Source organism: Leptonychotes weddellii, chromosome 5 (genome assembly GCF_054177405.1).
Source record: "Leptonychotes weddellii isolate Sample4059 chromosome 5, ASM5417740v2, whole genome shotgun sequence".
NCBI classification, from domain to species: Eukaryota; Metazoa; Chordata; class Mammalia; order Carnivora; family Phocidae; genus Leptonychotes; species Leptonychotes weddellii.
In genome coordinates this window covers 75,415,741-75,440,443 of record NC_138373.1, presented here as the reverse complement: position 1 = coordinate 75,440,443, position 24,703 = coordinate 75,415,741, and the positions used below count along the sequence as shown (strand labels likewise).

Below are 24,703 nucleotides of genomic sequence, written 5' to 3'. Positions count from 1 at the left end.
GAAAGAGGAAAGAGCACAAAGGCAGACAACAGAGAGGTGCTGCACTCTGCCAAAAGCTGACGAGACCACTGCCCCTCCGACTTGTGGGACGGCTCAGAAGGACCCGTGTGTGCCAGGGTTCAAACCTCTCCACCTGAGGATCAAACAAAATGCTTTGTTTTTATGAGGCTTCCTTGATGGGCTGGAAAATAACGATGAGAAATTAACACAACCACAGATGTCACGCTAAAATTCCAGGACTCAAAAACACTGAGAAAAGGCTGGAGCTTGCTGGAGCCTTGACAAAACGGGAGACAGAAAGCGGAAAAAAAAATACAGCAAAGTAAATCCGTGATGCCGGTCCACCCACGGGGGAACGTTGGGAAATACCACACAATTCTTCCCCAAAAAAACGTTGATCAAAATATGGACTGGTTCAAAAATAAGGGTGTTGAAGAAAGCAAGGAAATGACGTATAAATCACAACTTGAGAGGAGTATTCCTCTACATTTTATTCGTTTTTGAGTCATTAAGAAGGTGCCCCCGGAACGACCCAGAAACCATTGTTCCCTTGCATGACTGACATTTTGAAAATGCTTTGGGGAGAAATATTTGGAAAGCAGAGGGAAGAGCATGGATCTCCCCCCAGAAAAAACAATGGCATACACAGTCTCGTTCCTTCAAAAAGGAACTTGGGACCAGAAACGATCTCTACGCACCAGCGTCTATGTGACAGTACAGGAGAGGGGGAAGCAGGATCCATGAAGAAAAAGGAAGCGAGGCCTTTAAAAAAAAGGCAAGTTTCTACACTTAAATGGAATAACTTCTGTTCCTTCCACAGTGGCGAGAAACGAACCTCACAGGTGGAGACCCTCCCAGGAGTGTTGGTGTGCGGTGTGACCCTCTCCCTGCACCACCCTTACCCAAAAAACTGAACTGTCTCCATGGAAAGAGGGAATGATTCTCAGTCCTTGAGAATCAGCTCTGGAAACTGAGATGTGTGGTACCGTTTCGCTCCGTAACCAGACAGGAAAAGGAGTTAAAAACACTGAGGAAAACAAGACTTTGCAGGCAGAGTCAGTGTTGAAATCCTGGAGAACTATGGGTGGGGAAAGCAGGAGAGACACAGGAAAGGCAAGAGTAAAGCCAGGCTGGGTTGTCTTGGGGAAACCCAGACCTCTGCAAGAATGGCCAAAGACCTTCCATGCTATTTGCACAACTCGATCAGTTAGCCGTGGTTATTCTGCACAGTGTTATGATTACTTAACAACATCTGCCATGGCCCTGGATTGGTAAAGGAGTCCCAAAGATCTGTCACGCCTGGCTGAGGCCTCCAACTCTCCAAGCCGATGGAGTCGCTCTGTCTCAGTGGGCTACACTGTAGTCTCCAGGACCTATTTAAATGCCAAGGAGGCGGTGGTTTTCTTGGTGTGACCTAAGGGGAGGCTCTTGACCCAACCTGCCACTAACTCACGTCCTAAGAGGCCCCCTCTAGAACTTCTCCTTGGTGCTCAGGAACTGTGACTGCCAGGCTTCTGTCACAGAAGCAGAACCTTCCAGGAAAGGCAATACATTCCTACCAATGACCTCATTAGCTTGGACCAGCTCCTCAAATGCCCTAGCTATCAACTAGCAGAGCACAGGGCCCCAAGGCAAATACAGTATTTTAATAATAGCTGTATCTTATACTTGCAGAGTACTTTTCAGTTTATAGTATGTTTACAAAAGTGTTAGGAGCAGGGGCTCTGGGGGGGCACACGCCTGGATTCAAATCCCATTTCTATAACTTTCTTGCCGGTTTCTCACTACGAAGTCATCATGATGACAGCAGCTACCACCCGGGCTTGTTACAATGACAGACATGGAATAAACAGGTAAGGCACCTCGATCAGCATCTGGAACATGGTGACACACAATAAATGCAGACGGACGACTCCCCCCCAACCCTGGGGCAGATATGGGGACAAGGGCTCAGAGAGGCGAAAGCTCTTTCCTGGTAACAAGAAGAGCTAGGTTCCAGATAGAAGGTACAGAAACACACACACGCACGGATACACTTGTGCAAATGCTGTTGAGAAAGGATAGGGGTACTAGGGCACACCTCTGGTAGGAGACAGTATCTGAGTGACCAGCAAAAGCAACAGGGCTTTGGAAGGTGACAGAGCACTACCAAGGAGAAAAGAGTACTCCAAAAAGACTGAGCAGGCTTTGCTTCTACAGAAGAATCAAGATTTCCCTTCCACGGCCTAGGCCAGAATCAGCCAAATGCTTTCCTAGCATGTGACTAATATACTGCTGATCTCCTGACAAAAGAATATTCTGCAAATCAAGTCTGTAATGCCACCCACATGGCATGCAGAGAGCTGTGAGATGCTGTATTACTCAGGGTTTTCCAGAGAAACACAACCAATACAATGTGTGTGTGTGTGTGTGTGTGTGTGTGTGTGTGTGTGTACGTGAAGAGATTTATTTTAAAGAACGGGCTCATTAACACTTAGGGATACTGGCAAGTACAAAATCTGCAGGGAGGGCTGGCAGGCCGGGAAGCCAGGCAGGAGACAGTGCTGTAGTTCAGGTCTGAAGGTAGTCGGCTGCACCACTGCCTCTTGCTTAGGGCAACGGCTGTGGGGACGGGAGAGCAGTGGAGGGGGGAGGTGTCAGTCTTTTGTTCTACTCAGGCGTTCGACTGATTGGGTGAGACCCACCCACATTACGAAGGGCAACCTGCTTTATTCAAAGTCTACCAATTATAATGTTAATCTCACCCACAAACACCTTCACCGAAATATCCAAAATAATGTTGACTACCTAATTGCGTACCGCCATCCAGCCAAATAGATACAGGTATCCCCCACTTTTCAAAACTTTGCATTATGCCACTTCACCTTTACAAAAGACCTCTGTTAGGACCTGTTTCCACTAACCAAATGAAATCTGAAGAGGATTTTCCCTTTTCCAAAAAAAGGAAAAAAGTGGCAATAGCATTCGGTGTTTGCTCGGCAGCGAGCTGTTTCAGATGCTGGGCATCGCAAGCAACGAGAGGGGCCCCTGTCAGCTCCTTCCCCAGCAGGCACGCTCAGCATCTCAGCATGAAGCTGTGAGCTTCTGTGCTTGATCTCAGTTTCTTTCTGGGGTCAGTTAGCAAGATGTGCCTCTGTCCTAAGACATATAAAAGCCCTCGCGAGGGACATTATTTTTTGGGCTTGGGAATACTCAACACGTCTTCCATATAAATTAATGGTAACTACCCCTTCGCGTTACACCACTTCAGCTTAAGAAGGTTTTTGTAGGAACACTTTACTTTTGGATAGCTGGGGAACCTGCATGTAAAACTGACCGTCACATATGCCCCAGGTGTTTTGCCTTCAGAGATCCCGTATCACAGATTTACTATGAGATCTCCAAAGAAAACACAGGAGTTCTACAAAGATTTTCAAAAAAGGCGAAAAAAAAGGAAAGGAATAAACCTCACGAGATTCAAGACCGTGGCTAACCTGGGTGGGAAGGCAGGGGTGGAATGGGAGAGGCGCACACAGGTAGGGCAGTATTATTGGTAATGTTCTAGTTCCTAAGTTAGATGGTAAGTTCAGAGGTTTTCATTTTATCGTCATACTTTGTAACTCACATAGCTTCATATATATATGTTTTATTTGTAATATCTGATATATATATCACATACATATATACACACACATATATATACATATCTCAGATGTTACATATAAAATAAAAGGGAGAAAATCAGGCCATGGAGTGAGACCACAACCTCAATACAGCCTCCCCCGATCACTCCTGAATAGAAATCTCTCCTTCCCTGATCCTACTGTCTACTCCATGGATGAGCCAATACCCCTAAGATGACTTTTCACATACTTAGGCCTCCTGTTTTCAAATGGGTTTTAAGTCCCTTACAATTCTGGGAAAGTTTCTTATAACAGTTTTCATCCCCCACCCCCAAAGTCTGGTTGAATGTCTGAGTGACTTAAAAAAATAAAAAAATAAACTCACTGATGGCTGCAACACAAGGTGGGTGGGGGCAAAGGTAACAGAAAGATCTCAGCAAGAAAGCAGAGTTGCTTGAGCAGCCCCGGGTTTCAGCGCCACAGAAGGCCTGAAGGACTCCAAAAGTTGGCCTGAGAGGTAAAAGCCAGGCAGGGTCACATGTCCGATTTTTACAAGCCTGGATGGAAACAACGCCCATCCCGCTTGCTGCGGTATTATAAGTGGTCCCCATGTTAATAAGGATGACACAGCAAGGCTTGCAGACGGGATGCACAGCACACCAGTGAAAATCTCAATCATCTGTGATGTGCAGACTGTGAGCAGCCGGTGGGAAGCACCTCCTAGGGATGTGGTACCGCAGCCCCACAGCTCCTTAAGAGAACACGGTACGGCGTACAGCACTTCTAGCAAATTGCCGATCTTTCAGCAAGCTTCCTGGCCAGTCCAAACAATGGCTCAGAAGACAACAGGACTCCCCCAAACGGCCAACAGTGAGGAGTGCTTCGTGGGTCTTCGAATTCCTTATCCACACTGTTAATTTTTCTCACCAGGACTCCTCAACCCTAAACTTGAGATGCTCCCGTTTGTCCCATGCACCCCAGCTCTGATTTATTCCAATTTCGGTTACGTGAGATCGAGGCTATGTGTGAGAGCTCTCTCTCACTAGAAACAAAGGTTAACCTGGAGAGTAAGTATAGCTTTTCCGGTACATGTACCACAGCGTGGAGGATAACAGAGTAATGGGTGGGATAACTCCTCTACTTGCCACAGTTCATGGAATAAGGCTGAGAGAATCATAAACACAACTACTGGGAGAAGAATGGATAGACTTCAAATAGCTTACAAACAGCTCCTATTAAAGAGTCCCTTTGTAAGCTCTAATCTAGAAGGAGAGAAGGCTGAGATTAGAATTACTGTAACCATGTTCCAGCCCAGCCTCATCAATAACAGGTGACTGTGGCCCTGTAAGGTGACACGACCAGCTCAGTGACACTGCAGGTCACAGGCAGGTCACTGGCAGAAGTAGAACCAGGTCTCCCCGTGCCATGGCCACTGCTGTTTTTACCATGCATTCTAGGACAGATCATCTTACCCACCTGCCGCATCCATGACTTGGCTTTTGTACAACTTGGCACTAAATCAAAGAAAGGCCCAGATTAGAATACATAAATCTACATGAAGGACGTTGGAGAGCAGTAATTGAGGGGGCAATAATTCTCTCCTTACATTAAGAGAAGGAAAAATCATCAGGGGCTAAACCAAACTGAGAACCCTTCCGTGGACCCACCACTCAGAGCGACACATTGGTTGCAACAATCCCCAAATTTCTCACATTCGGAAGAAACTGCTCCTTCCTGATAACCGCATTCTCAACAGCATTCCTGCTGTTTGGCATTAGAGCGAACAAGCGAGAATATGAAATGGATCAATGGAAATGCAGTGCACAATCAGAACACAAAAGTCTATGTCCAGCTCATATAGAGAAACCCTGCGATTCAGTCAGGGCGTGGTTCTCACCAGCCTGCTCTGGCTCTGGGCTCAGGAGACCACCTCTAAAAGAATAAGGCTGCCAGCCACGTCAATCCTGGTAATGGCAAGTGAGCCCACGCCTCAGGATTTCTTTATTTTTAAGACTTGAGAAGCAGGGAATGAGAATTTCTTATTCCCCCTCACCAACACATTTTTTTCCTCTTGAGCCTCTTTGACATGACTGCTCTTCTTCTAGAATCTGAAATGGAGCACTTCTGTTTACTTTCCTATGAACTCCCTGAGGTCTGATTGTTGATGTCTGTGCAAGTCAGTGATTAGCATTCTGACTTCAATTCCTTCTTCAGAGTCAGCCAAGGAGCCCAAGAAGTTGGCTACAACCACTCCCTGGGAACAATAGGCCCTTTCTACAAAATACAGGTTTGTCTTCCTTTCCAAACACCCAAGAGTTGGTCCTCTGGCGTAAAGGTCTACCTGACTGTACAAAGTGTTCACTGTGGAGCAGAGAAACCAACTTGAGAAACCAACTTGCAGGTCCTCCGTCCAACAAAGTCAAGGCTTCACCCCTGATTCCATTTATAGAACTCGAAAGGTAAATCATATGCCCCAGCAGAAAGCAAATAGATAACAGCTATGGAAGCCATCATTCTGGAACTGGGCCTAGAAGAAGCAACTGCCCTGCAAGAAGCAAGCCGTACCTACAGGGTCTCTCTCCACCTGTCAATTTCAGAATTCCTTCGTGCTCAGTTAACACTTAAGACTTAGTCTCTGATATGTCCTGCTCTCAAAAGTCTGGTTGGCCCTACTGTCTCTCTAAGCACTTGAACTTGGGGTCCCTGGGGCACTCAGTGCCTCTCGATGCGGCCTCGAGGGTAAGGAGGGTTCTCCACCCCAGAGGCTCAGAGCATGTTGATTCACTATTTTACCGAGGAAAATTTTAAAAAGCTGAAGTGCACCCCATCGGGCTTCCTCCTCTTTGATTTTTCTTCAGGACTGCTTCGCAGAGAGACGATTATGCACTTGTGCTTGCTTTGCCAGCGAGAAGACACAGTGTTCGGTCCTTGCTCTGCCCTTTCACTAAATACTTTGTGCATCAGTTTCTCTGCATATACACAAGGACGGTAAGAACACACCCTGCTTTTCTCACATGGTTACTATCAGGATGGAACGAGATAACAAAAGCAAATATTTTAAAAGCTGCTTTATAAATGAAAGGCCCTGTTATTTTCATTCCTTTCACCGATGTGAACTGGGGTCTGAGGACATCAAGAGCTCAAACAAAGGGACATCGGCAGAAGGAACATTTGCTTCTTACCATCCCTGTCCCAAAAAGGTCCTCCAAAGATTTATAAAACCATGGAAGCTGAGTGGGCTGGGACTCCCACTGCGACAGTATGTCCCTCAAAACTATTCTGGAAAAGTCCATAAGTTCAAGGCTCTCACTTTCATTTACCCCCGTGCTTCCAGGGTATTAAAAGCACTTCAGCAGCAGCCGCTGGTGGACCCCGAGCCTGCCTTCTCTTGGTGAGGCCTACAGAGACCTTGAGAGAGCTTGGGGGGCTGACAAGGGTTAGAGTGGTCTTCGCTGAGCTCCAGGCTTCCCCTGAGAATATTCAAGTTATGAGGGAACCCTGTGGTTCAAACAAATTTCCCTCAGAAGCTCCATCGGCATGGGACAGTTTGGAAGGTGGAATTATTTGGATTTGGAGAGGACTGCTTGTTTGGGAAGAGGTGATTTTCTTCTGAAACTTTGTTTTACCCTTTTGTTAATAGGCTCGAGTTTTAGGTTAATCATCCTAGGGTCTGGGACTTCATGTCCTGAAGTAAGACTACAACAGACCAGACCAGACTAAATCAAGATTTTTTTTTTGGCTAGTCAGGCCAAGAAGAATGGACTAGTCCAAAGCACAGAGGCAGTTCACTGCAAAATTGCTCCATTATCCCAATGCAGATAATCTAATCTAAAGCCGCTCAAAAAACATCTGAAGGCCAGGGCAGAGAATATAAATAAAAGAGTCAGACGCTTGAAACACACACACACACACCACCACCACCACAACTAAAACCTCCAACTGATTTACACACCAGGAAAACTTGGTTTTCAGAGAGCCTTTGGCCGTTTTAGAAAACATAAACAAACTTCACCCAGTGGCAAGTCCTCGTGAACTGTTTCCCCGAGCTGGTGTATCTGGGCACGAGCCCATGCTGCCTCCCATTTTTTATATGATCCTCTATGTCTACCATTTTTAGCACATTCTTACCTAACGTACCACCACCACCAACAGGAAAAAAGGCCTATGAATTCACTTCCCTTCCCCTTCTCCTGCTTTCTGCCTCTGTTCCTTCCCTGTTTAACCCCCAGGGTACTGTCCCTTCAAGGCGTCAACATCCACTGACTGACTGATCTTCGCAACACTTGTCCCCTCCCCCTTCCCCACTCTTGAATGAAGATTCCTTCATTAAAACAATATCTCTTGAGTACCTACTGTGTGTCAACGCTCTGCTTGACACCAGAAATACAATAAAGAACTAAACAGTCCCTGTTCTCAAGGTGCCTACCTTGTGATGGCGAGGCAGACAAAATAAAGAATAAACAAAATATCTGTAATACCTGCTAAGAAAGGAACAAACAAGAGTCAGATTAAAAACAACAGAAGGAGGACCTGAAAATACTCCGGAGTGACCAAGATAGCCTTTCTTTTTTAATTTTCAAAACCTCAGAAATATACACATATTTTAAGTGTGGACTCTAATACTCAAAGGGCAATTACTTATCTCTTCCTAAAGTTTCCTTCCAATCTTAAAATGAAATGGAATTACATAATTGACATCCCTCAGTCCAGATTCTTTCAGGAAGCTCTCCTGCTCAGCCCTCCTGACTGCCCGGAAGGAAACTCATCTTCCGGTGGGTAGTTACAAGGCGCTCTGCTAGGCTCTGAGGATCATTTGAAATATCTCCCAAAACTTCACATGTATTTCCTTCTACTCAGTGCTCTTGGGAAATTGAAAAAAAGAAAAAAAAAAAAAAAAACCTGATCAACTGCACAACGAAAACCTGGACAGTAGATTAAAGCCCCACAAGGGGAGAGCGTGTGTTTTAAACTTCTTGGTATCGTTCACATTGGCTCACCCATAAATAGTCTTCTGATTTTTTTTTTATATTAAGATAACAAAGTCAGCCATTCTAATCCCCAAATTTCTCTAACCTTTTCTTTTAAAAACCATGTTCTACATCTTCAATTATTTTTATCACACTTCTCTTCAACTTCTATATTTATACACACTCTTCTAAAGAGTGACTAAAACAGGAAAAAATACTCTAATAAGGAACTGACTAATGCAAAGGTTAGCAAAAGGGTTATTTTCCTTGAAACTTGTATTATTTTTAGTATATTTCAGCACTTTTTCCCAATCAGCTTTTAGTCAACTAATGACTCCTGGGTATTTTCTTTCAATACTTACACGACCAAGTAATGTTTTCCCTTTCTGTCTTTGAAAGTTCAGGGCCCTCCTTACATGATCACTTTTTAAGAATACTAACTAAATTCATTTTTTTTAATTCTCCAGAGTCATTTCTGACATTTCACAACTTAGAATATAAACTGCATACAGGCAGGGACTACATCTTTTCCTGGTGAGCTTCGTGAAGAACCAAGTTCTTTATGGACCACTTACATAGGCTCTGATGGCCATTTTTGAGGCCAACTCAGCTCTGTTCTTCAAAGTATAAGTTTATACTATTTATGAAAGTCTTGTTTGAGTTCTTCAGCTACCAAGAGACCACAGGCAGAGCCCCTGACATGCAGCAGGTCCTCCCGTGTTACATCGACATGAGCCACCTCAGTTTTGCTACTCAACTCCGCCAAAGAACACCACTCAGGAAGTCAGGGCATGCCTTTGGAAATTTCCTCTCACGAAAAGGCCAAGGGTAGGTCTGAAAGAAAAATCTACCTCCAGCTACAAAAACTAAAACCACTGAGACTCTTGAGTCTTCACAGACAACAGATGGCATCACAACAAGGAAATTCTGACACATGCTACAATATGGACGAACCACAAAACATGGGCTAAGTGAGCAAGGTCAGTCACACAAAGGCAAATACTGTAGGACTCCATTTATGTGAGGTTCCTAGGAGAGTCAAATTCATAGAGACAGAAAGGAGAATGGTGGCTACCAGACACGAGAGGGAAGGGTGAAGTGGGGTTATTGTTTAATGGGTATGCAGTTTCAGCTGGGGAACATGAAAAAGTTCTAGATGTGGACGGTGGAGACGGTTGCGCAGCAGTGGGAGTGTACTTAGCTAAATTGTACACATAAAAATGGTTAAAATGGTACATTTTATGTTATTTTGCTATAATTTTTAAGTGGAAAAGAAAGACCGTGGCTGAGAAAAAAAAATTAAGGACAAACAGAACAAAAAACACAGGAACACGAAGGACTGTGATACCGTGGATTTGATTTTGTTCACCAACTCTCAGATTCCTGGAATGAGGGGAATATCCCTCCAAAACTTAAAATGGAAGTTTTAGAACTATTGGTGGTAAGCCCTGCCGTCCACAGTACACACTGAGAACCTCCAGTATCTCAGGCCTCATGCTTGGTACTGGAAGGAGATTAAAGCTGATTATAAATAGTCTAAGGAATCCTCGGGAGAATGAGACATATACTCAAATAACTATGTGCTATGCTAATTTGAATTGAGGTTTATAGAAAGAAATTCAAATGTAGTATAGGAGAAAGGACAATAAGTTCAAGAAAGGTTTCCAAAAGGAGTTCAGGGAAGGCAAATTCCTAAGCTTTTAATGAAGGAAGTTGGATACACGACCTTGACCTACTTGCACCTTTGCATCCCTTCTAGCAAATGAAGTGGGGTCCTCGGTATGGTATAAGGTCCTTCCAGCTGGAGGACTCTGCCATGGTACATGTTATATAATATGGAGAATGGCCACAAAACTTTTGGGTGTTTGGTTGGATCTCACCCAGTACAACATTTTCCCATTCTCTTGACCTCCATCTGTTGCTACTCATGAAAAAGTTCAATAATCAACAAACCTTCTCTGTATTTTATTTTTTTCCTCTGTATTTATACATTTTAAAGTATCTTGCAGAATAACTCTCCAGGATTCCAGAAATATAGAAAAAACACACACAACTAGATTATTTTACTCTAAAATTCCAGTTTCTAATGCTCAAATTTTGCACATATCTCAATAAGATCCATCTACACAAATGCTTTTTACAGAATGGAAAAATAGACCTTTTCTGTCTTTCCCAGGTTACTGGTGTTTTATGGAATAATGAAATGGACAGCACTTAATTGAAAATGAACATTAAAATGAACAAGCTGTATTCTATCAACTCTGAGGATTCTGTAAGTTTCATTTTTTGGATGTGTATGCAGTAAAAGTGTTATTAATACATGCAAATCCCACTAAATTCTGGTTTCCTTCAATTTGTCCCAAATGTCTTGAGAAAAAATGAGAAAGCCTGGCTCAAATAGAAAATAAAGAACACTGTCCCTCCATTTTATTGATGCACTTTAAAAGGAGCAATCTATTACAATGATCCCTTTGCAACATTGCAGTGAATTAAGTACCTGACAAAAGACAGGAAGAATTCTGAATACAGGTAGCATTACGTTCTAATGGAAAGATTTTCAGAGCAGGATGGTAGTGGCTTCTGGAATCTGCCTGCCTGTGTTCAAACCTGGGCACTCTTCTCTGCAAACCTTGGGCAGGTTATATAATCTCTCCAACCCTCAATTTCCCCACCCATTAAGTATTTTAGTAATACCAATACCTAGCTCAGAGTGTTGTACGGAGAGCTGAATGAGCATGTAGTGACATAAAGCTCTTTGCGCAGTATCTGGTATGTAGTAAATATTTAGAAAATGCCAATTTTTGTTATTAATCAACTTGTATTCTTATTCCAACGCAACCACTGGCTGCTTCCAACTGTAGACATTTCACTTAGCCTTGGGGGGGGGGGGTGTTATACTTTTCATCCCTATAACTTATTTATAACTGGAAGTTTGTACCCTGCACCTATTTCGCCCATCCCCCTCCCTCCCTCCCCTCTGGCAACCACCAGTTTGTTCTCTGTATTTCTTTAGTCTGCTTGTTTTGTTTGTTTGTTCATTTGTCTTGGTTTTTTTAGATTCCACATATAAGTGAAGTCACATGGCATTTGTCTTTCTCTGTCTGGCTTACTGCACTTAGCATAATAGCCTCTAGGTCCACCCATGTTGTCACAAATGACAAGATCTCATTCTTTTTTTATGGCTGAGAAATATTCCATTGCATATATACATGACATCTTTTTTATCCATTCATCTGTCCATGGACCATGGACACTTAGGTTGCTTCCATATCTTGCCTATTGTCAATAATGCTGCAACGAACATAGGGTTGCATGTACCTTTTTGACTTAGTGGAGGGTTTCTTTGTTGTTTTCTTTGGGTAAATACCCAGTAGTGGAATTACTGGATCATATGGTATTTCTATTTATAATTTTTCATTTAGCTCTTTTGAAGCCTCTTGGTTGCCCTACTTCTATCTTACCTTATAAGGATAATAGGGAAAAAAACTGAGGTCACACCTATAAAGAAAGTTGAGCTACAGGAAAACATGAAACTCCCTTGCTAGTTTGGAAGGAGCAAACTGCCTTGTGTCAGGTGCCTAGGTTGGGAGGCACACACAGTAAAGAGCTGATGGCTACCTCTGGCCAATAGCTAACAAGTAACTGAAATCCTCTGTCCACAACTACTAAGTACTAATTTGCCACCAAAAGTAGATTCTTCCCCAGTCAAGCCTCAGATGAGACCACAGCCCTGGCTAATACACTAACTGCAGCCTCGTGAGACCCTAAGTGAATGACCCAAGTAAGCTGTGTCCAGATTCCTGACCCCCAGAAACTGTAAGAAAGTAAACGTGTGTCGTTTTAAACCACTAAGTTTGTGGTGATTTGTTACAAAGTCATAGAAAGCAAGTATTAATGTGGAGATAGGGAATGCAGGTAGATACACATGGTACAAAATACACATACATACAAATACACACACACACACAAGGATTCCTAGGATTTAACATCATTGCTGTAGTGATTTAGCCTTACTGGAGCATTATGGCAGGAAAGGACAGTAAACCAAGGACACAAATGGTAACAATCTTCTCCACAGTGATGGGGTATGAGAAAAAAAACAAACAAACACATAGCTTTCTGTGGCATTTCATCAAACAAGTAACAACCAAAGGTTTTGTTTTCAATTTATTTTCAAATTAGGTAAGTCAGCCTTTCTGGAAACCAAATTGGGCAAGAGATTTTGTCAAGGTCCAAATCCTTTTGCCAAATTGCATTACCTTATGGGCATGATTGGAAACCTCCCGGGACTTAGTTATGGGAAAGTTTCACAAATGAGACGCCCAGATTGGACCGCTAACATACAACTTAGTTCACATTAAATAAACTGACCCAAACCAGGAGATCAGAAAAGCCTTTTGTTAAGATGTGGGTTCTGAGTTCATTTTCTATTTAAATGCTATGTTTTCCAGTTCCTCTCATAAATAGACACTCTATGCCATTTAGCCACTTGTCCGGTGCTCCCTCCCACGGCAACACCCTCTTCCAATTTATCAGTGTCTCCACTCAAGCCTCTGCCCTTGAATTCTTCATCGGTCTAGGGCCTTCTTCAACATTCTGCACAGAATCGGGAGATTTCAAAAGTAAGAAGGTTCCTTCAAGATCTTCTAGTCCCATGCTCTCATTTTACCAGAAAAACTGTGAGGCCCACGGAATTCAAATGACTGGTTCTAGTTTAGAAGCAGAATCTTTTTACAACCTTTCAACTGTTTCTTGAGAACAGAGAGGAGGAGTACGTTTCCCTCTAAACCTGCTCTTTCATCTTTTCTTGCATCTGTCTGCTCTGCTGCCTGCTGCCTCAGTAAGCACTCCCTTTCCCAGGGAAGCATTTGGGGGAAGTATCAACTATACATGGAAGAGATCTCAAGTAACCACCCTGTATCTTAGAGGCTGGGGTGACATTCATCGCCCACAGAGTTTCTGCCACTGTCAATCCCCAACAAATTTCAGCCAAGTCATGGCAACAAAATAAATTATTGGCCGCACTGCTTAAGTGATGAGCTAAGGCACGATTTAATCATACTATTCAACGAAGATTCACCAACTGCAGCTTGGAGAAAAAGAAAGGAAGGAAAACTATGCATTTAAATTTAACAAATATTTGCCAAGGTATTGCCTACAATTTCTCCGTAATTTATTTATCTATTTAACAAATGCTGAATAGCAATCATGTGTTAACCACATCGCTACCAGGAATAAAAAGATGATGTAAGAAACAGCCTCTGCCCTCGGGGCATTTACAGTCTGGTAAGGAAGTCAAATATTTAACGATGATTATAATAACAGAGAACCTTTATTGAGCAGTTACTATGTGCCGGGCTGGTTCCAAGTGCTTTGACGATAGAACGAACTCCTCTAGTTATTACTGCAACTCTGTGAGGTAGGCTCTATTTTTTTGTTATCTGACATACAGTTGACACACAAAGTTACATTAGTTTTGGGTATGCAACAGAGTGATTCAACATCTCTATACCTTATGCTCTGCTCATCATAAGTGTAGCCACCATCTGTCACCATACAGCGCTATTACAATACCACTGACTACATTCCCTTTCATCCCCGTGACTTATCCACTCCATAACTGGAAGCCTCTAAGTAGGCTCTATTTTTAATCCCTATTTTTACTCTCAAGAAAAGTAAGGCACAGAAAGATTGGGTTACTTGCCCAAAGTTCCATTCACCGTTTCAAGAAATAGGCACTGCTCTGGGTGCTGGGGACACAGCAGTGAACAAAAAAGACAAAAGTCCTCATTCCCGTGGGGCTTACATACTAGCGGAAGAGGAAATATTTTAAGTAAAAAACAACGAGAATCAACGTCAGAGAGTGGCAAGTGCCCTACAGAAAAACAGAGCGGTGAAGGGGACATAAAGGATTGTTTAGAGGGAGTTGGGTCATTGCTATTTCAAAAGGGGGTACCCGGGAAGGCCTCCCAGATAAGGTGCCATCTGAGCAGGGATCCGAGGTGTCTGCAAGCACCAGGGTGAGGATCTTCAGGCAGGCGGGCTGCAGCAGAGCCCATGGCCCGACCACTTTGCTCACCGCCTCTCTGCCATGAGTACCGTGCAAAAGAAGCTGGAGCCTTGCCCTTCCTTCTAGCAACCTCCTTAGCCAAGCTTTATTTTCTCTTCTGATTATAAAAGTAATGTGTTCTCACTGGGAAAAAAAAAAAAATAGGTTTAAAATTGGGTTTTCATAGAAACTTCTATTCCCACAGAGGTCTGAGGTTCATCGGCCAAGAACATTGGAGGGGTTCTGGAAGTCTGACAACACAAAGTGGAAGAGAGAAATGGAAAAGGCCCTAGACGAGAATTACAGAAATTCAGGTTCTGGTCCTAGCTCTGCCTCTAGCCAAAACGTACCTTTGCGGGCCTGTTACATCCCCTCCCCAGGCCTCGGGGTCCTCACCTCTAAAATGAAGGAGGCAGATTAGGCAACAGGACCGCAAGGCCCTTGCAAACATTCCACGAGTGGATGATTAAAAACAAAGAGGCCACTGGGAACATGGGGAAAGCCAACTGCGCACGCTAAGGGCTGCTAAACACATGAGTCCCCAACGCTGAACCCACAGCCAGGTAAGAGGGCAAGAGGAGCGGATGAGGTTCTTGCAGTCCTTCAGGATGCCCCTGGGTCATCCAGCACAGAGGGAAGAATGAGGAGGAGGAAGTGCCACTAGGACCCCAAGGCCCTCTCCCTGGCTACCAGATGAGGACAGCACGAATGTGAGCCCTGGAAACTCCTCAGGCTCTGACTCCACATCTCAGAGGACCTCTCGGATAAAACCTCATCATGCTTAGAAAGGACAGCCTTGCTGACAAAACGAGCCCTTCTCCTTCTAGTTTGTGCCGTCAGTATTCTCTCCACCTCGTGCCCTGGAAGGCTGAAACTGCAAAGGACCATAACACAGCTCACTTCCACTGGGGAACACTGAATCCATGGAAAGCAGAGAGCACCTAGGACAAACTCCCGTGCCTGGCAGGAAGAATCCCAAAGTCAAAGGAAAGAACTCCAACTGCTTCAAAGAACGGCCCTTGTGGGGATGGTTCCCATTCATCTCCGCACCGTTCCTCTCTCCACATTTCTCCATACTGTGCGATCCCTGTCCGTACCCTCCACCTCACTATTTAACTCTCAAGGTGCTAATTAAAAAAGGGTGGAGAAATCTCTATTTCAATTCATTAGAATCTGTTCATACCGTAATACTTTTTTTTAAGATTTATTTATTTATTTGAGAGAGAGAGCGCACGCGCTGGGGGCGGGGGCAGGGGCAGAGGGAGAGAGAGAATCTCAAGCAGACTCCCTGCTGAGCACAGAGCCCTCCATGGGGCTCGATCCCACGACCCTGAGATCATGACCTGAGCTGAAACCAAGAGTCCGATGCTCAACCGACCGAGCCACCCAGGCGCCCCTCATACCACAGTGACTTTTCTAAGAGTCCTCTGAACCCGAGCTCGATTTGGTAACATCATGAAAAGGAAGGACGACGTACTTACGGTTCATGACAAATCAGTTTGATGCATGCATTATAAGTATGAAAATGCCAGAAAATTCAGTATTTCACAGAGGCCTGTCTTCAGTATCTTTTGACAGATTTCAGCGAAATGCAGTATACAGAAGTTACAGATGACATACACTAAGGGACATACATCATCTTTGCATGACCATTTCCCCATTTTATTTTTTTAACCACATGGTGAACTAAGGGAAGAGAGGCACAGTGATACACGGACCCATACTGAGCATCGAGCTGAATTCTCTCCCAGCAACTTCAGGAGAGGGAAAATAGTATTTCCACGGGGTAGGAAGGACATCTCATTCCATGCACCTGCGGGGATACGTCTTCTAAAGGGAGAGACAGGACAAACACACATAAAAGTACATGTGGATAAATGATTATGACTTTGCAGAGCTAAATATATGAAAGCAGAGAGAAGGCTGTAGCAAACAGAGACAATGACCAGGTGGAAAAAGAGGTTTCACTGGGAATGTTTCTAGAGAAGGAGATTTTTAAAGCCCTGTTTTGAAAGTGAGAGAGAGCCACGTTTAAGCAGAGAGGTGCCCACTCTGCATGCGATCATCCTCCTATTTAATTTAACCTCTGCACTGAATGATATTAAAAATCTATTAAGCCTCACAGGAGACAGCCCATTTGGTTCCACGATGACCACCTGACTGACACAGCTTAAAGGATGAAACAAATCCTTTTTATAAAAGCAACGCATGAGTCCAACATTCAAATAACTCCATAGAAAGCTACTTTAAACGCATTACAGCTCACATAACCCTCCTAAAAACCCAGTGTGGGAGCCAACAATCAGTGGCCCATTTCTCAACTGAGGAAACTGAGCCTCAGAGGTTAAAAAATGTGCCAAAATTCACACGGCGAAAAAGTGGCAGAGGCTGAGCTCAAACACGGGCAGATCTAGCCAACTTTAAAGGCTACTGAGTTGTTTTTTTTTTTAAGATTTTATTTATTTATTTGACAGAGAGAGACACAGCGAGAGAGCGAACACAAGCAGGGAGAGTGGGAGAGGGAGAAGCAGGCTTCCCCCGGAGCAGGGAGCCCGATGCGGGGCTTGATCCCAGCACCTTGAGATCATGACCTGAGCTGAAGGCAGCCGCTTAATGACTGAGCCACCCAGGCGCCCCAAGGCTACTGAGTTCTTAACCACCCTGCTAGGTAGGTAAAAGAATACAAAGAAATCAGATCTCCAAAGATGAACCTAAAATAAAGACTTCCCAAAAGTCATCCAAAATATAACACTATCTTATCCCATGGCATAATAAAATGTGTTCCTCTACCACCATCCACTCCAATAAAAATTTTATTTGGTACAAATCCATCTGATCTTCCCAAGTGCATGCGCTGGTGTGTGCAGTGGCTGTATGATCTCTCATTGGAAGGAGAACTGGTCACAGAGGACTAGCTGTTTTCTCTGAGAAGAGAGACGTCTGCTGTCCGCCAGCCCCCTCCGGTCCTCCTCCCTGAAATCATCACTCCCTCTGCTAGCTGCGGAGCCTCTGAGAACAGATGGTCAGGGATGGGTGCGAGCGAGGCCAGCATCCCCGTAGCTTCCCCACTGCTCCATCACTAGAAAGCAAAGAGATGAAAGCAGCCGGGGGCAGAGCTATGACAGAAGAAGAGCACTGGGGCTAACAGCCACCAGAAGGAGAAGGCAAGCTTTCCACAGCACGTATTTTTGCTACCCCTACGATCTTGGTTTAGTCCCTGGAGTGAAAAGCAGGATTCCATGACCACAGACTGTTCCTGAAGCCTAACTTAGGTGAACTCTACCGTCCAAGCAACAGGCTAACGAGGATCAGAGGTAATTAGGATCTTCCCCCTACTCTGGGTCCCTCTTAGCCAAATGGATGTGCCACAAAGGGGAAGGGGGAGGGACATCACTAAGTACCAGAGACCCAGATGCCCAGTAGTGGGACTAAGTGAAAATGACTTCGGTCTATCTACAATCCTCAAAGATGAAGAGACTCGCAAAAACACAAGCACATTTGACTTCTCGTTTGCCTACACTTAACTGCATACAACGCATGTTCTAGCCAAAACCAACCACTTTCCAGGGCCTGTGTGTGCCATGTTTTCCCATGCTTCTAAGTTCCCTGAAATAGTCCATACTCTCCACCTTCCTAATCTATCTTGTGAACTCTTACTCATGCTCCAATGATCAGATCCAATAGGTTCTCCCCTGTCACCCCGAGAAGTCTTCTCTCCCAGGGAAAGGTAAGCACCCTTTCTCTATGACCTAAGGGTTACAGCATATATCACAATGCATTATAATTCTCCCCAATAGATGGGAAGTTCTTTCAGGGCAAAAAACTGACCCAATTAGACACTTGGAAGCACAAAAAAGACTGGTCTCATGAGAACATGGCTTTACCGTCAAAGAGTTTAAAATCAGATAAAATCGACAAGCACTGACTGCACCGAACCTACATATAAAGAAAGTGCTCACTGTGTGCCCAGAACTGTTCCAAGCACTGGCTGGGACTGGGACGATGGTGGAAGAAATGAAGTAAAAATAAAATGGTGTCTTGTCTCATACAAAGTTTACATGCGACTTCTTCACACCAACTGAAATAAAAAGCACGGAGGATTTATCTCCATCGAGCTTCCCACAAATGTTCTCTGGTTCATACTATCACTGCTAGTTTCCAAAAAATGAAGTCCTATACACAGAGTAATCTCTCGCATATGGACAACTGATTATATGTACAAGAATATTTATAGCAGACATGTTCACAGTAGCCAAGATCCTAGCACCAACCTGAATGCCCATCAATGGGAGAGTGAATGAGTAAACGGAGTATAATCCCAATGGAACATTATGTAGCAGACAAGGCAAATGAACGACTGTGGCATGCAGCAATATAGATGAATGACAGCAGTGACAATATTAAGTAAAAAAGATTACACACAGTCTGATGCCCTTTCCATGTATATATGTTTTATGCTTTAATGTAGTCCATCTTAGGACCACATACAGGTGAAGGCAAGCATACAGAAAGGACAGTAGGGAAGGAAAGGTGCACACAGGGTTCAGATGATGGTTACCTTGGGGAGGACCAGATGTGAGGAAGGAGGAGGGAGGAGGATCAGATGTGAGGAGGACCATCACCATGTCAGATGTAGGGTATTTTCAAGGTCCTACCTTTGATTTCAGGGGATGGGGTTGGGTTGCTCATTAGACCACTCTGAATAGGTAAAAATCTGAAGATAATGTGTCACGAAGTAAGGATTGTGATTAATCTAGTTCTTTGCATATAAAGACCAACATCAAAAGAATAAAATTACAGGAATATGAGAAGATGGTGCCTGAATGTATGCAAAACGAACAGGTGTCCTGTAAGGGAGTGAGGAGGGCAGAGAGAGGACAGCTCCTGGCACATTCTGCCACTAATTGATTTCCCCCAGCCGGCCTGTGTCTAGATTACCAATTGAAAGGAGGCAAGACATATGCATCCAAACGTCCCAGTGTCAATCCACGGAGCCCTCTTTTTCCTCTTGGCATTCGCTGGAGGAACTCGAGCTCCAGAGAACACTAGATACCCTTCATTTACCTCAGCACCACAGAGCACGGGTGGACCAGCATTAATTTCATCTTTGAATATTCTGACCCTCTCCAAAGTGCATCATAAATTCATGCGTGTGACACCGAGGACACAGAGCTTCTGGCAAGAACATCGCTGTATTTGCACATGAAAATCAATCAGGTCTATCTTCTCCGGCAAGTTACACTGAGCACACAAAGCTCTCTCCGATGGTTTGGACTGCATGCCCCAGAGAAAGTGTGCAGCAGATGTCTGAGACATAGACAAAGGGGAGGGAGGGAAGAGTCTCCCAGCGGGAGACAAATGATTCTGTAGAGAACGCACCCCTGGGGGGAAACGTGGTCAGCCAGGACACTGAAACACGCCCAATGTCTACAAACAATACGGCAAAGGATGCCCAAATCTCCAAACACCTTCAAACCAAGCCCCTAACCTGAAACTTCAGTTGATGGCAGTTTATTTTTTTGTTTTATAAAAAGCTAGGTAGTAAAACATTGGAAGCAGACAGGCAAATTTTCTTTGCTTACCTAAGCCTGCCCGTCAGCATAACTGTGGACATTTTTATGCCAGGATGACTGCAAACAATCAAGTTTTCTTCCTGGAGAAGACTAGAGAAGAGCTAGCCATGGTTTAAAGAAAAACAAAGTTAAAAGTACTGTGCTGGGTCTTTAAATATTCGAAACCTGCCTAATGAGCAGAGTGAATGTTCAAGCCCCACCCCTCCCCACCACGAGGGGGTCCCTAAATTTCAAGGGATGGGGGAGGCTTCCTCTACTTATTTTGGCTTTTGCAGGGATCCTTTAAGAGCAGAAAACTGTATTATGGTTCTCCCTCCCCCTCATTCACTCTACTTCCAAACTTCAGAATGTTCTTCCACAACTCCGGCAAACACCGCACATTTTCCTGCCTGGCTGAGTCCTGGGCCTCCTTCCCAGTAAATAATCTTGGTGAGATCTGGCCAAAGCATTTCTTAATCACATATTTTCTTTGTCTAAAAAGAGTTATAGATGGGGGCGCCTGGGTGGCTCAGTCGTTAAGCGTCTGCCTTCGGCTCAGGTCATGATCCCAGGGTCCTGGGATCGAGCCCCGCATCGGGCTCCCTGGTTGGCGGGAAGCCTGCTTCTCCCTCTCCCGCTCCCCCTGCTTGTGTTCCCTCTCTCGCTGTGTCTCTCTCTGTCAAATAAATAAATAAAATCTTTTAAAAATAAATAAATAAATAAAAGAGTTATAGATGTAGTAAGTAACCTTTGTTCCCAGGGCTTCCCATATTTTCAGGAGCCCCATGTCATTTAATGTGAAGCTTGGTTTGCTTCTTTGAGCTACCACCACTTACACTTTATTTTGGAGCCTGTATTTAAATCCTAGATTAATCAGCAAGGAGTAGAAAATTGTGGTTACACCCCCTGACCTTGCTGTCTAAATATACGCAGTCTCGACCAGGTGATCACAAAGGAGTCTCCTAATTAGCCCCTAGGGATGCAGAGGCAGGTCTGGAGGGGCAGCTGTTGGTACTGCAGTTACTCTGGAAGGGCCTCTGCGTGCCACCACTCTCCTCCTAAAAGTTCCAAGTTGCCCTGAAATGTGGTTTCGCAGTCTTTGGCCCCAGATCCAGAGAGGAGTAACGGGGGTGATGCCACCTGGTTTTACCTTCTGCTGTCTAAGAAGGCACATCAGCCTTGTGGGAGTTGCTGGGAAGACTAGCAGGACTGGTGAGCACATCCTGCCTGGTGACTGAGATTCTGTAGTTACCAATCCCTCAAGGCCAAGGGAGAAAGGGCTAATGGAAAGCCAAACAAGTCACTGGACAGCCACAAGACTGAAGCAGAAATGATTAGAGAGCCCAAACTTGAACCGTCGTGGTTGCCCAGCAACACAGCCCCGCTGTCCCCCTGGGAGACCCATCTTCCCAGGGTGTCGGGTGATCATGTTATTTTCTTGGTAAGTTCATGTACTGGTTCTCCAACTGCTTTTCTCAGCAAGTTTACAGGCCTTTAACCCACACTGAAGGGCTTTTCAATAATGTCCCTGAAACCTTACCTGTCACTCTTTCCCTGTATCTACTAGCTGCTTCCGTGAGATGGGCTGCTTCCTTTGCCCAAAGGGTCCCCCCTTGCTGCAGGCTTCCCTAGCCCACTCTGGTATGCATAAGACTGTGCCTTGGAGTCCGACAGCCCAGAATCTAAGAGGGGGGGGCCCCTACCATTTCCTTGTCATGTGACCCTGGGCACCTATGTCATGGCGGACATGAAGATGATTGACCGAATACCTGTAAAATATTTGAACAGTACCCAGTACAAGGTAAACACTCCCTGCATGCTGGCTGCAGTCATTAGGATCATTATTCAAGCTTGCAGTGAACTTTCTCCCTCTTTTCAACCCTTAGCACTCATCTGCACTTGGCACTGATTACATTCTGCCTTCAGCTACTACTTACCTTCTTCTACCACGGACATCTTATCTCAATTAGGCCACAAGTTCCTTAAAGGTAAAGACTACAGTCTGGGTGCTTTTCTTTCCCTACGATGCTGGGAGGGGTCTTAAATGCAGGAACACAGTAAATGCTTGAAGACTTTCTTGTAGAAAGGAAATATGTGAATCCACAAATATCTCCACTGTGGACTCAGTGAAATGTCTCCCAATGTTTAGTCTGACTGTGGCTGGCTGTGTTTGAAGAGAGACTGACAAACTCTTTGTATGTATATGGAAAGACTGTTTCTTTCAAAATCTTTTAATGGCTGAGAAGAAAAACGCTGGAATAGTCCACTTGTGCTCGATCATCTCAACATAATGCCTCATTTTATCTTTGTTACAGAAAAGATTCAGACAAGAATGTACTCTAATTTGCTATTACATTTAAATCAAATTTAATAGAGACCATCTTCCCTATGCATTCTTTCCCTCCTCCCTATTTCCCATATATATATATTCATATATCCATGAAAACACAAGTGCGCGCGCGCGTGTGTGTATTGTTGGTTTCTACACACTGATTTTCACTTCCTGGTTTTAATCCAGAGAAGAAGGAGAAGTATTAAAAAGTCACAAGAGGAAAAAAAAAGAAGTTGTCACTTTTATTTTACCCAGAAAGAATCAGGAAGTGTCCAAAATCTCAAGAGGGAACCTGCCCTGCAGAAATTAGAGCTTATTATTACAGAGAGATAAGGGTTTGTGCCCTTCAGGGCTTATATATTTCAAGGGGTCTTTAAGCAGCCTGAATTTTCAGTTTCATTTTTTTCTGGAACATTCAGGGGGCAATTAAGCATAACTGATAAACACATTGGCCAAAAATTATCACGAAGTTCACTATCAGTGTATTTTGGATGGTTCTATTTATCCTGCCGAAAAGTTAAGACACCAAAACGTTACGCATTACAAACGACTGCAACTCAAGCCAGCATTAACAATGAAAAGAGTTTGCTTGGAGAGATGGCACACCCTGGCAGGCCCACCAAAATCACCCCCTCAGGAGGCTGTGCCCAGGTCCTTCTCTTTATCCGGTCTCTGGTGTCTTGACTCCCCCGATACCTCCTCACAAGGCTCCTGACCACCCCTTCCTGGAACAGCCTCACCCCTGGGGGCCTGGGTCATTCTTTCCTATTGCCCATTGTGTCCGCCTCAGAGCACTCAACACAATTATCTTCTTTTTATCTTACTCACTTTTGTCTGTCTCTTCACACTAGAATTTTGGCCCACAGGTATTAAAACCTTAGGCCTTACTTTTATAGGTTGTATCCTCAAGGCCTAAAACACTAGGTATGGGGCGCCTGGGTGGCTCAGTCGTTAAGCATCTGCCTTCAGCTCAGGTCATGATCCCGGGGTCCTGGGATCGAGTCCCACATCGGGCTCCCTGCTCTGCGGGAAGCCTGCTTCTCCCTCTCCCACTCCCCTGCTTGTGTTCCCTCTCTCGCTGTGTCTCTCTCTGTCACATAAATAAAATCTTTAAAAAAAAAAAAAACAAAAAAACACTAGATACCATATTTGAGCAGTAGATATTAATTAAATAACATGGAGGAATTACTGTTAGATTTGTTAGATGTAATAATGACATTTTATTTCTTCTTTTTTTAAGTCTGTTAAAGACACATACTTAAGTATCTATAGATGAAATTACGTGAGGGATTTATACTTCAAAATACCAGGGTGGAAAAGGGGTGAGGAGTGCGGGAGGATATAGATACAGCAAGATTAGTCATGTATTAAGAACTGTTGAAATTGAGTGGTGAGTGTATGTAGTTCATTATACTGTTCTCTACTTTGGAATACGTGTGAAGATTTCTCTAATAAAATCTTAAATCTAAATGGAAAAATGGAACAGGTAATAGTTCATGTATTTAATTGAGTATTTATTTGATCTTGAGGTAGAGAAAGCCTTTCTAAGTAAAATCTCAAAGGGGGAAAAAACCCACAAAGCATTAATTTTAAAGCTAAATAAAATGAGATGCTCATTTAGTTTATCACGTTAGCGATGATTCAAAGCAGGCCACGGATGAGAACCCCTCTGACACACTGGTTTATCTACCGTAAAGAAAAAGAAGTTTTATCATTTGTAATTATTTTGTACTTATTTAAAGAACTTTTACATGATGCTTACAGTCATCTTGTACAAATATTAAAAGGAAAATAAGTAAAGTGATTTGGTCATGGTGAGCCTAAAACTTCGTACCTGCAGGCCCAATTCCCTTGAGTCACTCTGATTCAAAGTCTGCGACCAATGACCATCTTTGTCTTCTATCCATGTATCAGTATGCATCTGTGGAATTAATTATCAATTAATTTTATAACAGTGTTTAGGAAGGTTAGGCCTTCGTCTTTATACACACATTCACAGAGTAATTAAAGAAAAGCCTCTTCCGTAAGAGAAGCTCAGCAAGGAAGTTTGGGAGGCAACTCTACAAAGTATGTACTATTCTCTGGAATCCCACAGGAACATCGGTAACACGATAAAAAAAAAAAGGAGTAACAATTTTTTAGGGAATTTTTCTTTGGGTGGTCTGCTTCTGAGTTTATATCCTGGTGACATTTCCAGGAAA

The 24,703-nt window shown here is 43.9% G+C and overlaps 1 protein-coding gene across 4 annotated transcripts in view; it reads right to left on the bottom strand.

Moving 5' to 3' along the window:
* Positions 1–24,703, bottom strand: part of ETV6 (ETS variant transcription factor 6) — a 239,477-nt gene that overhangs the window by 184,684 nt on the left and 30,090 nt on the right. Inside the window, exon 2 of one of the 4 annotated variants that reach the window (XM_081821246.1) lies at positions 24,337–24,423. The exons of the other annotated variants lie outside the window; for them this stretch is intronic. Within the exon in view, the coding sequence (XP_081677372.1) occupies positions 24,337–24,423 (87 nt within the window). The remainder of the gene's footprint in view (positions 1–24,336; positions 24,424–24,703) is intronic. 4 annotated transcript variants of the gene reach the window in all.